This window comes from Guillardia theta, assembly GCF_000315625.1.
Source record: "Guillardia theta CCMP2712 unplaced genomic scaffold GUITHscaffold_3, whole genome shotgun sequence".
Taxonomy (NCBI): domain Eukaryota; class Cryptophyceae; order Pyrenomonadales; family Geminigeraceae; genus Guillardia; species Guillardia theta.
The window spans coordinates 817,798-828,604 of NW_005434671.1; the positions used below are offsets into that span (position 1 = coordinate 817,798).

At 53.1% G+C, this 10,807-nt stretch overlaps 5 protein-coding genes across 5 annotated transcripts; 3 read left to right on the forward strand and 2 right to left on the reverse strand.

Moving 5' to 3' along the window:
- Positions 1–92: 92 nt before the first annotated feature.
- Positions 93–674, forward strand: GUITHDRAFT_59931 (hypothetical protein; the record flags this gene model as incomplete). Its single annotated transcript, XM_005841442.1, has 3 exons — positions 93–143; positions 307–390; positions 507–674. Coding segments are annotated over 3 exons (303 nt in total), but the record flags the coding sequence as incomplete, so codon positions are not given.
- Positions 675–1,053: 379 nt separating this feature from the next.
- Positions 1,054–2,097, reverse strand: GUITHDRAFT_132232 (hypothetical protein; the record flags this gene model as incomplete). Its single annotated transcript, XM_005841443.1, has 1 exon — positions 1,054–2,097. The coding sequence occupies one exon, from the start codon at positions 2,095–2,097 to the stop codon at positions 1,054–1,056; it is 1,044 nt and encodes a 347-aa protein (XP_005841500.1).
- Positions 2,098–2,915: 818 nt separating this feature from the next.
- On the forward strand, positions 2,916–5,025 carry GUITHDRAFT_99998 (hypothetical protein; the record flags this gene model as incomplete). Its single annotated transcript, XM_005841444.1, has 8 exons — positions 2,916–3,055; positions 3,109–3,217; positions 3,269–3,520; positions 3,568–3,675; positions 3,728–3,922; positions 4,010–4,055; positions 4,139–4,732; positions 4,784–5,025. The coding sequence occupies 8 exons, from the start codon at positions 2,916–2,918 to the stop codon at positions 5,023–5,025; spliced, it is 1,686 nt and encodes a 561-aa protein (XP_005841501.1).
- A 1,041-nt stretch (positions 5,026–6,066) lies between these two features.
- GUITHDRAFT_63344 (hypothetical protein) lies at positions 6,067–6,441 on the reverse strand (the record flags this gene model as incomplete). The annotated part of the gene is made up of 1 exon (XM_005841445.1): positions 6,067–6,441. A coding segment is annotated over one exon (375 nt), but the record flags the coding sequence as incomplete, so codon positions are not given.
- Positions 6,442–7,996: 1,555 nt separating this feature from the next.
- On the forward strand, positions 7,997–10,573 carry GUITHDRAFT_100000 (hypothetical protein; the record flags this gene model as incomplete). Its single annotated transcript, XM_005841446.1, has 4 exons — positions 7,997–8,344; positions 8,396–9,828; positions 9,881–10,031; positions 10,217–10,573. 4 exons carry the CDS (start codon positions 7,997–7,999, stop codon positions 10,571–10,573), a joined length of 2,289 nt encoding a protein of 762 aa, XP_005841503.1.
- Between the last annotated feature and the right edge of the window lie 234 nt (positions 10,574–10,807).

Here is a 10,807-nt window from a genome sequence, read left to right on the forward strand (position 1 = left end):
TCCCTCCCTCCCTCCCTCCCTCCCTCCCTCCCTCCCTCCCTCCCTCCCTCCCTCCCTCCCCCCTTTTCGTCTCGTTTATGTTTTCCCACAGGTGGCTCGCAAATTTGCCGCAGAACATTCACTACTGGTCACATGCAGGACATGTGAGAATTCACCTGCACTTCCCCGTTTCTCTTTTCGTTCCTTCCTGTCCTCCGCTCGCTCTTCCGCTCGCTCCTCCTCGCTCTCACTCTCGCTCTCGCTCTCTACCTTCCTCCTCTTCCTCCTCTTCCGCTGTCGCCTCCACGGTCCTGACTCCCTTCACAGTATTTCTCTCTTGAAGGCCTTGGGAATTGGTGGGTAGCGACGAATCCTGCGGAGTGGCCGAGGAACAGAGAAGAGCTTGACAAGGTAACGAGGAGAGAGGAGGAGGAGGCGGAGGAAGACGGCCAGCACGAGCAAGAGGAGGGAGAGAGCAGGGGGAGGGGTGGACGGGCGGGGCTCCTTGCCCTGACAGCGTCCCGCAGATCCTTGCAGACTTCGAGCGCGTTCCGGAGAACCTTGGGAGCGGGAGGTTCGGAGACAGGAGGCAGGAGATCGTCTTCATTGGCATCGACATGGACCAGGAGGCGATCGAGGCGCTGATGGACGGCTGCCTGCTCACCGACGACGAGATGAAGATCTACATCCAGAGGATCCGGCCAGACAGCATCGTCGTTGACTTCACCACCACCCCCCCGAGGCTCCTCAGGGTCGCTGCCGCGCAGTCGTCAAGCTGATGTGAGAGGGAGAGGGGGGGGAAGGGGACGGGACGGGAGAGGAGGGAAAGAGGTGATGAGGGACATGAGGCGGGGGGAGGTGGAGGATAGGAGAGGGCGTGAGGGAGAGGAGTGAAGTCGAGCACGGAGTGAGTGAAGCGGGCAGAATATTGAACGAGGGCCTGCGAAAAAGTTTTGATTTGACATCTAGTGAAGCAAACCGTACACAACGGCCGGAGGCGTCGCAACACCTCCTGCTCTACCCTTCCTTGTCCTCTCCCCATTGCTACTGTAGTCCTTCCCCTCCTTCTTATCTTCATCTGTCCTTCTCGTCCATCACCGCACCCTTCCCTTCTTCCTTCCTCTCCCTCGAGTGTCCCTTCCCTCTTGCCTTCTCCTCTTGTCCTGTTTCTCTCCTCCCTCCTTTTCTTGCTCCCTCCCTCCCTCCCTCCCTCTCATCTTTCACCGCTTCCTTCTCTCCTCCCTCTTTCTCGTCGCCGAGGTCGACACCAAGTAGCTTAGCAACTTCGTGGATGCTCGCCACGTAACCTTCGAAGTCCAGCAGCTTGACGCTCTCCTCCACCATCGCTCCTCCATTCCTCTCCCTCCAAACGCGCAGAAAGATCTCCAAGACCTCCTCCTCATTTAGCGACTCTGGCACAACCCGCAGGTCGACCATCATCATGGCAAACTCGTCCTGGCGGAGCTTCATCGGCTTCTCCCTCACCCGCGGCTCGTGGCTCCTGCAGCATCCCGAGTACCGATGGAAGAGGAGCTTGCTGTCCATCACACGAGACAGCGTCGTCCTCGTCTGCGTCAGGAACGACGTGTCTGCCACGAAGCAGCGAGCGTTCAGCTGGAGTGTCTCGGAGATTATGTGCAACGCCCTCTTGAGCTCCTCAAAGTCCAGCATGTGCATGGAGTAGAAGCAGCCTCGCAGCCCGATGAGCTTCTCAAACAGCTCGCACAGGTCCTCTCCAGTCAGCAATCGTGGATAAAGTTGCAAAGCGGTCAAAAACTGAACAAAAGTATCTGAAGAAATCCTCGCGCCTTCGTCTGCGAACTTGACAAAGAACCTCCTAGGATGGGAGCAAAGCTCTTCTACCGTATTTCTTATTTCTTTCTTCTCTTGTGGTGTCATTCTGAGCCGCGCCTCATACACATTGATCGATGATTCACATGACAACAGCCGTTCGATATCTCGCAAGCGCATGTCCAACAAAGTTTTGTCCGTTCGCGGCACCACCTTCCTGCTCTTGGCTCCTGCTCCTGCTCCTGCTCCTGCTCCTGCTCCTTCTTCTCCTCCTCTCCCTGCTCCTGCTCCCCTTCCCCTGCCCTCATTTCCTGCCATCTCCTTCATCCTTTCATCCCTTCATCGTCCTTTGACAAGTTCTAAAAGGTCACCGAAGACATTAAACTTTGACGTAGTTGTTCTTCTATTGTACATTTGCTGTCCTTTTCAAAGTGTTACTTAATTTACTCCGCATGCAACACAAAAGACCCCACCCTCTGCCATATACCTACCCCCTCACATTGTACACATGGCTACCCCCACCCCCATAAAGTCTTGTCGGGCGTCAAATTGGTCTCCTATCTAGCATTTATCATTTTACATCTTCAAAATTTGGAACAACATTTCACAATTTTTTCTTGTAATTTGAAAATTATACATCTCTTTTCATTGTACCCATTCAAATAACCGTATACCCCATTGAATTCTGGAAGTACCCCTGGTCAATCACCTGCCGCCTCCTCCTCTCCCTCTCTCCCGCCCTCCCTCCAGCCCTCCTGCTCCGCCCCCTTGTATCTACCCTTGCTCCTCCTCCTCCTCCTCCTCCTACACATCGCTGATCCTCTTGATCCAACCATTCAACTCTCCACTCTCCATCTATCTTAATCTCCCCTTCCCTCCTCTTCGTCCTCTGCCCGTCCTTTCCCACTGCAGTGGGCCTTGACAACTCAAGTCCCTCTGGGCTGGTAAACTCCCATTCCTCCAACCTCGGTGACATCATCAAACCAGCTCATATTCTCCCTCCTCTTTCCTGATACCTCCGACTCGTCTGCCTCTGGCATCCGATCAATTGTCGACTGAAGTCCTCGCGTTTCACTCCTCCTGACGATTCGTGCGATTTCCGCCGCCTACTCTTTTCATCCTTCACTCCAGAACATATCGCATTGATGTTCTGGCGTCTTGGATTTGCCCATGTCTCACCCATAGATACCTTACTGGAACGAGAAGACATAACTCTTGAAGAGCTTCTACGAGAAGAAGACTTGGTCCAAGAGTGCAAACAGTTCAACAACAAATTGATAGAGTTGTGAGTTGATACAAGAAGTTCTGGTTTTGGAGGGGTTCTGATCTTTTGAACAGCATATCTACACCCGAAAGGATCGAAGTCTTGATAAACTATGTGGTTCAAGACGCTGAAGAGGGGTCAGATGAAAACGTGAAGTATCTCTACCCTTACAAGGCCAGCGAGGTAAGAGCAGCATCCATCGCATGGCGATGTGACTTGTTTGATTGCTTGCAGGTGCTGAGCTCAGATGTCGCGCCAATCTATGACTGTATGTTTGAAAACGAACATCTCCTCAACCTATTGTTTCAATTTCTTGAGCGAGATCCGCCACTTGATCCCCTCCTAGCTGGTTATTTCGGAAAGATTGTTTCAACTTTCGTATCAAGACGACCCTATGAGACCTTGACAATTCTGGGTCAGCGTAACATTTTGCCTTTGCTCTTAAAGCACATAAATGCATTTTCAATCCTGGAATTGCTTTTGAAGGTAACTGAATCAATCGTTTGTTTTCCAGTGTTGATGATGATTTCCAGATTATCGCCGAAGCAGAAGACAGTGTAGATACCAATCTCGATTGGTTGTACAATCAAGATCTGATCGGACAACTCATTTCTAAGTTGGATCCTTCATATGATACCGAGGTCAGGCGGAGTTCGAAATGAGTTGACCTAATCTGATTTGTGTTTTGTACAGGTCCATGCAAATGTAGCAGCAGCATTAACAGGTTTTATCTCTCAACAACAGCATATTTCGTGGTCTACTTCGCTTTCTGGAAATCGTTTCGTGGCGTCTCTATTATCTGAGCAATCTGTGAAGAAACTTGTTGACAAGATGTTGAATGGCTCTGCATCCACCTTGGATCATGGCTTATCAGTCCTGGTTGAGATGGTGCGGTTTTCTTCGGAGAATAGACAAGAATCAGAAATTCCTTTGGCCGTATCAGAAGTCACTCGTAGACTTGATGAATTTGTTCAGATTCTGAGGAATCCTCCACACATGGCTCCGATAATCAACAGCTCAGGTGAGACTCTCGCATGTTGATTTCGTGTTTCGAATGCGTCCTATCATGGTTGCTAGAGAATGGTTGTTGATAAGTTTTCATAGGTACTCTGGATCCTCCTTTGGGCTCGTTTCGCCTGAAGATCCTTGAAATGATATATGCATTGGTGCAGCTGAAAGAGGAAGAGATTAATATGAAGCTTGTCTCGCTCAACGTAATTTCAAGCTGTTTGGATCTTTTTCTCAAATACGAATGGCACAACTTTTTGCATAATTTGGTTAGGAGAATTTTGGAGACAATAATCATCTCCAATCATGACAAGATAAAACAGTCACTATTTGAAGATTCGAAGATCCTTGATAGAATTATGGAAGCTCATGTCAAGAACGACGAAGCGCTCAAACAGCCCAAGAGCACAAGGAAGGGTTACATGGGACATCTCAGGCTGATTTCAAATCTCATAGTCGAGAAGTCTGCTTGCGACTCGTCGATCAGCAGCTACACAAAGAGAGAAGACTGGCAGACTTTCGTTCAGGGTGAACTTGCAAAGCTCAACGGCATTAACGACAAACGCAAGCTGGCGAGTGCGAACTTACATGAGAGCATGCAGCACAGCGACGACGAGGATGTTTTTGAGCAGGAATTCTCCTCAATGGAGTTCCGCTCATCGGAGGCAGCCGTGCTCTTTGACGAGAGCGGTACCTTCGTGTTGCAATGTGTCTTGGCCGTTGTTGACGATGTTCCTGCAGACGAGCTGTTCACCGAGGAGGACAAAGCACATCAGGAGACGGAAGATCATTCGCTGCCGGACAGCTGGGAGGAGACAGACCAAGACGTGACTTCGGCAACCGAGGGGATCTCACAGCTGAAAGTGAATCATGATAGCCTCGGAGCCCAAGTGCCGGAGGAACCAGCAGAACCTGTCGAGGACTACAACGACATCAACTACTGGAAGCCAAGCTTGAACTGGTTCGACCCGAGCAACGGATGACGAGGAGGAGAGAAGATTCTTGATCAATGTAACAAGCATACCCCAATGAGGTGATAAATCCACATCTGCAGATAGAAAAGACTGAGAAGATGTCAATACAAGCCAAGGCTTTTAAGTTTTATCAATTTACACAAACAATATTATGTCATCATCCAAGTCTGGAAGAGTTCATCCTATCAATGCATCTCACTTCCAAGCGTTTGACGGGGGCATGTGCTTCACCCACGACCTCCCTGACTGAGGCTCAGCCAGGATCGCCTCTGGGTCTTGTGAAGGATCGACGAGACCTGACCCCCAGAAGCTCTCTGTCACCACCGGGGACACAGGAGGCGTATTCCTGGAAAAGATGCTTGTGCTCCCTGTGCTCCCTAGCAGCCGCCCCGATCGACGGACCATCTGCCCGGGTGAGTCCCAGATACTCAAACCCGACCTTGACCTCCCCTGAGGCGAGAGGAACATCCCCGTGGAGCTTGCGGATTCCTCTCTAGAGGCCGCTGAGAGGGGGATCTCGTTGGGGTCCCAGGTAGCACTGGTCTCGCGCAGGATGCGAGGTGAGTAGCCGGTCCGAGGGGAGATGTAAGGGACGAAAACACTTCCAGTGAGGTCCCTGCCTGACTGCGGCAGCCCGCTGTCTCTCCCAGACTGCAGAGGCACATCGGCTGGGGCAGAAAAATTATTCGTGGCGTCCAAAACTTCCACGTCTTCGGCTTTGACGGCGTCGTTGAATGCTGGCACTCGAGCGTGCGAGGGTACTGGGACGTCGATATGAATGTCTGCACGCTTGAAGGATTTGGTCTTTGGCTGCTGTTCACGTTTCTCCTTCTCTGTCACACTCCCTTCCTCGGTCTTGGAGCCCTCCTTCGCTGCTGCAGCTGCTGTCGAGGCTTTTACTGAGCCTCCTGGAGTCCCTGCTGCCAAAGGTGCAGCACGAGCAGTGGGGAGGGGAGGTTTCGTCACTTGTGCTTTCTCGGCATCCTTGTTCGATTCCTTCTTGTGCTTCATGATCACAGACACGTCCTTCACCGCGTCGAATGTGTTGCCATTCGCACAGTCAGTGCATACACAATTCGACGTGCAGGGGATCCCTGCGCTGAAGCATTCGCAGTATTTCTTTTGGCACTTCGATCTCTTGCACCGACAGCCACGGACCGTCTTCTTCCCTCCCTTCGGCGTCGTCACTTCTTGGTCCTCCAGCTCCAAGGCTGTGCCCTTGAAGGCACTCGGATTGTTCATCCGGATGTGTCTGATCGCTTCGATGCGCTTCTCTTCGTGTTTCCCATCGTTGTGACAATCGGAACACACGCAGTCGCTCGTACACCTTATGTCGTTGCGGAAGCATTGGCAGTACTGCTTGAGACACTTGGTCCTCCCGCACCTGCATCCCCTCTCCTTCCCCTGCTGGGATTCTTCTTCCATGTCCTCCTCGACTTCATTCTCAGCCAGCTCTTCAGCTTCAGCCTCCGCATCAGGCTTCTGCAATGAAATGTCCAGAGCTGAGAGGGTTCTAGGAGGAAGAGTGGCCAAAGTCGGATTGTTCACGGCAACGTAGTTGGTTGCTGCACCAAAACAGTTCAGGATCCTATCTAAGACAAGTTTCCCTCTCAACCTGCAGACGTCGAGCTAGAGTTTCCCTTGTCTGCTCCTGTTGCAACTCGCTGTCGTTTCCTGAGGCCAAGAGTCAACTGCGACTATGTATTGGAAAGCGTTCCCCTTACATCTTGCCAGCCCTCAAGGTGTTCCTGCCGATTTATCCCACCATCTTGTACAAACTCGAGCGCACGCTTCTCCCTTCTTCAAACCTCAACTCAACCAAGATAGAATTTCGGAGCTTTAACTTCCAGATCCAAGAATATGATTCCTACAGCCTTCTCTGCCAAATTGGAACGGGCATCTAGCAAGGGTCGTCAGCAATTGAAGAGGACCTGCATCCAGTGCAAGAACCTTTCCAGACTATAACACTAGAAGCATGAAAACTCATTCTCACTTAATAGTTCGGCAATCTACACTCAATGCATTCTGAAATTCACATCGTCCATGCAAGACTTTGCATTTTCCTACCTACAACTTCACAATTTCCCTGGAACAAAGCGGCTGCCCAGCATGTTTGAGTCAACTATTAAACACTACCCATGTTGCTAAGTCTTTGAAATGAGCTTTCACGAGGATAGAAAAACATGACAATCAAGGTTGTTCGGAAGTAGGGAGCAACAATCAGGATCTGGGAGGTGACTGAGGCTAAAGAGAAGTCATGGCTTGACTAGGTAAGTTGAGCTCATCAACGAGGAGCAAGGAGAGAGGGAGGGAGAGGGAGGGAGAGGGAGGAAACGGCATGGACAAGAGCACTGATGCATGATCAAGGGGCAGCATGGCGGCACGAATGGCGATCGCGGCCCCCGTGCCATGCCTTGAGCCGCCTTCAGGGCTCGCTGCTGCATCCTCTCTCTCGTTCAGTCTCTGTCCGTCCCCTCGTTCATCTCCCACCCTCCCCCTCCCCCTCCCCCTGCCACCCTATTGCCTCACTTATGAAATCTCCTCCCCTACCCCCACTACCCCAGCACCGACCTCGTGATTCGAATCAGCGGTCGTTACAATCTCCGGTTATTCACCGTTACATATCTCCCATTTGGTTATGAGCCTCTGACTTTCTTGCTCATATACAATTCAAGCCCCCCTCAGTGAATTAATTAGCATAACCCATTATTTGTTCGATTGATATCACTAGATTTCAATTGATGTCTTTTCAACATACATAGAGGGCAGTTGAGGCGAGCTGCGAGATGTGGAGCTGCCCATGGCATGCAAGTACGGCTCGCTGTCCTCCCACTAGCTCGAGGGTGACGCGATGAGATGGAGAGGGAGGAGGATGGGCTCTGTCCTCTCCCCCTCTCCTCTCCTCATCCTCACCTTGATCCTCTTCGAAGCTCGATGCAGAGCCGATCATGTCGGCTCAAGGATTGACATCCTTGGTCCGATGGATGGCGACGTGTCGGCGGATGGGAGCGCGGAGTTCGACTTTCGTTTCCACGATGCATGCGGGGGGCGGTGCCAACCTGTGACATTGAAGATCTTCCTTAATTCGGCCCTGATGCATGCCTCTCCTTTCGACTGCGCAATGCAGAACTCCACTTTCAGCATTTCTTCGATCCCGGCAGGACGAAATGATGTGTCGGTAGTGCTGGAAGACCCCGATCTCTATGTCTGTTTGATCGACAGTGTGAAGTTCAAAAGACCGGCGATTGATAGCTCTGATCCTGCAGGCTCTCAATTCCGAGATGATCAGTTTTCTGCAATGGAGATGGAGAATGTCGAGGCTATGGAGGTGACGGACTGACACATCTGGGATGGACAAGCTGACGATGTTGCCGTGCAGGAAGCATTGAGAGGGAGAACTACGCTCAATGACACCTCGTGTCGCGAGAAGATTGATCCTTCCAAGCTCACCTTTGACACGTCGCTCAGCCCGACTGCGTTTGCAGGGTTGGTCACTACACTCCACCTTCAGATCAAAGACAAAGACGGCAGGGCGATCAGAAACTGCGTGAGGCCCGGGTTTGACGTGTACTTTGACGGATCTGTCATCTCCAGTGCCGTTTCTTTCGTGCAATCCGAAGGATTGCTGCGGATCTGCTTCATCTCGTTGGATCCCCAGGTAGGCGTTGCGGTAGACCTGTTCGGCAAACCGCTGCGAGGAAGCCCTTTCGTCTTCAACCTCTCTCACGTTTCTCTTGCGACGTCGGGCTGTGCTCGCCCGGGAGTCTCTAAACTGACATCGCCCTGCCTTTATGCTCCCGAAAGTGAGAACTTCATCACGCACGATGGCCTCGACAAGCGGCTGCGGCTGCCCGAGGAGGAGGAGCTGGACGAAACTGTCGTCTGGTCCGGAGGGGCAAGTGACTCCCGCGTCTCATCGGCTCGACGAAGTTTCACAGCCGTCGAGAGCGTCACCGTGAATGTGTTCCGCGTCAGCAACGCGTGTGTCGTAAACCGTTCTCTTGTCTTCTTTGAAGAATCTGGAGAAACTCGACGTACACGTTCTCCTCAGAGCAAGAACTTCTTCGTGGGCTCTCATTTCTGGGGCCAGTGGGAGATGGATGTCGTGCGATTTCCTGTCGATTTTGTTGAAGAGAGCTACGAATCTTACGTTGAAAGAGTTGGAGTCAATCAAGACCCTGAATCTTACGAAGACTTGGCGACCGATGGAGTTCAAGGAAGCGGAACGAGGACGGGCGCCGTCTACCTGATTCCGGAAGGGCCAACGACTCACTTTGGCCACATGCTTATGGACGTCATAGTCCCCTTGTACGTCATGACCACCACTGTCGGCGACCAGCGAGGGAGGAAGCGGGTGGTCCTATGGCCATGGCCGGGGTTCCACTGCCCGCTCAAGGGCGGGCGGGTACACAGCAAGCGGTTCTGGGATCTGCTGTCTGCGGTGACATCGGAGCCACAGGAGGATGTGAAGTTCTTGGCGTCCTTGGAGAAGGACGGCCACTGCTACCGGGAGATCGTCCTGGGCCAACCGTTGGATTTCCGGGTCGGATACTGGCAGGGCTTCGTGCAGCGAACGATCCCCTTCATGGAGGACTTTGTGGAAGCGATCACAAGCATGAAGAGAACCCTGATGGTGAAACTTCATGCCGTCGGCGCCAGCGCAGCCGCAGTCAAGGCCAGCGACCAGCACACGGCGATCATTGTGAGCAGACACGAGAGGCGCATCCTGAACCAGGCTGACCTGACCTCCCTGGCCATGGGGATGGGGCTCAAGGTTCAGGTCTGCAACTGGCAGGATATGCCCATCATCAGGTACGAGTGCGTCCCACCAGCATCCAGGGTCCTGACTCCCTCGTGCTGGCAGGCAGGTGGAGGTGATGGCGGGGGCTGACCTGCTCGTCGGGGTCCACGGGGTCGGGATGTGGAACATGGTCTTTGCCAGGAAGGCGCTGCCCATCATTGACATCCTCATGTACTGCCATGCCAACGCCTCCGACCACTGGGAGCTGTCACAGGTAGTCCTGATTCTCCTCCTCTTGCTCAACCTTCTCTTGCTCGTCCTCTTGCTCCTGCTCCTGCTCCTGCTCCTGCTCCTGCTCCTGCTCCTGCTCCTGCTCCTGCTCCTGCTCCTGCTCGTCTACCCCCCTTCCTTCCCCTCTCCTGTCATGCCCTGAATGATCTGTTCATGACTCGTGGCAAGCTATTCAAGTTGCGGCACTATGTATGGAGGAACCCGGACCCTGACCTTGCCTCCTGCGACCTCACCCGGGAGCCCAACTGTGGAGTTCCGGCATGCGGCTACAACCCTGCAAGCGATGCCTTCGCCTTCGGCGGAGGAACGCCCAACGTCCAACTGCAGGACACCCGAGTCGACCTGCGGGCCATGGAGCGGCTCCTGCTCCATGCTCGCTCCTACCTGGATTGGCTGCGGCTCCCAGAGGCAGAGGGGGCAGGGACCCTTGCGACCTCCTGCTCGCTGGAGCCGCCTTTGGGAGAGGAGCAGGAGGTTGTCTGTGCTCATGAAATCAGCCTCGGGGACGAGGTGTACGATATGTAGATTAAACTCACGCTGATACGAGCCGGAAGCGTTCTCACCCGCTCCCTTCCTCTCGCTCTCCTTCGTGACCTTCTCGCCCTGTCCGCCCCCTCTCCTCCCTCACCTACCACTTCCCCCTTCCCTTCCCGTTCCTCCGCATTTTGTTCTCTCGCTCGTCCTCCCTCCCTCCCTTCCTTCCCTGCCTGCCTGCCTGCCTGCCTGCCTGCCTGCCTGCCTGCCTGCCTCCAACCCTCC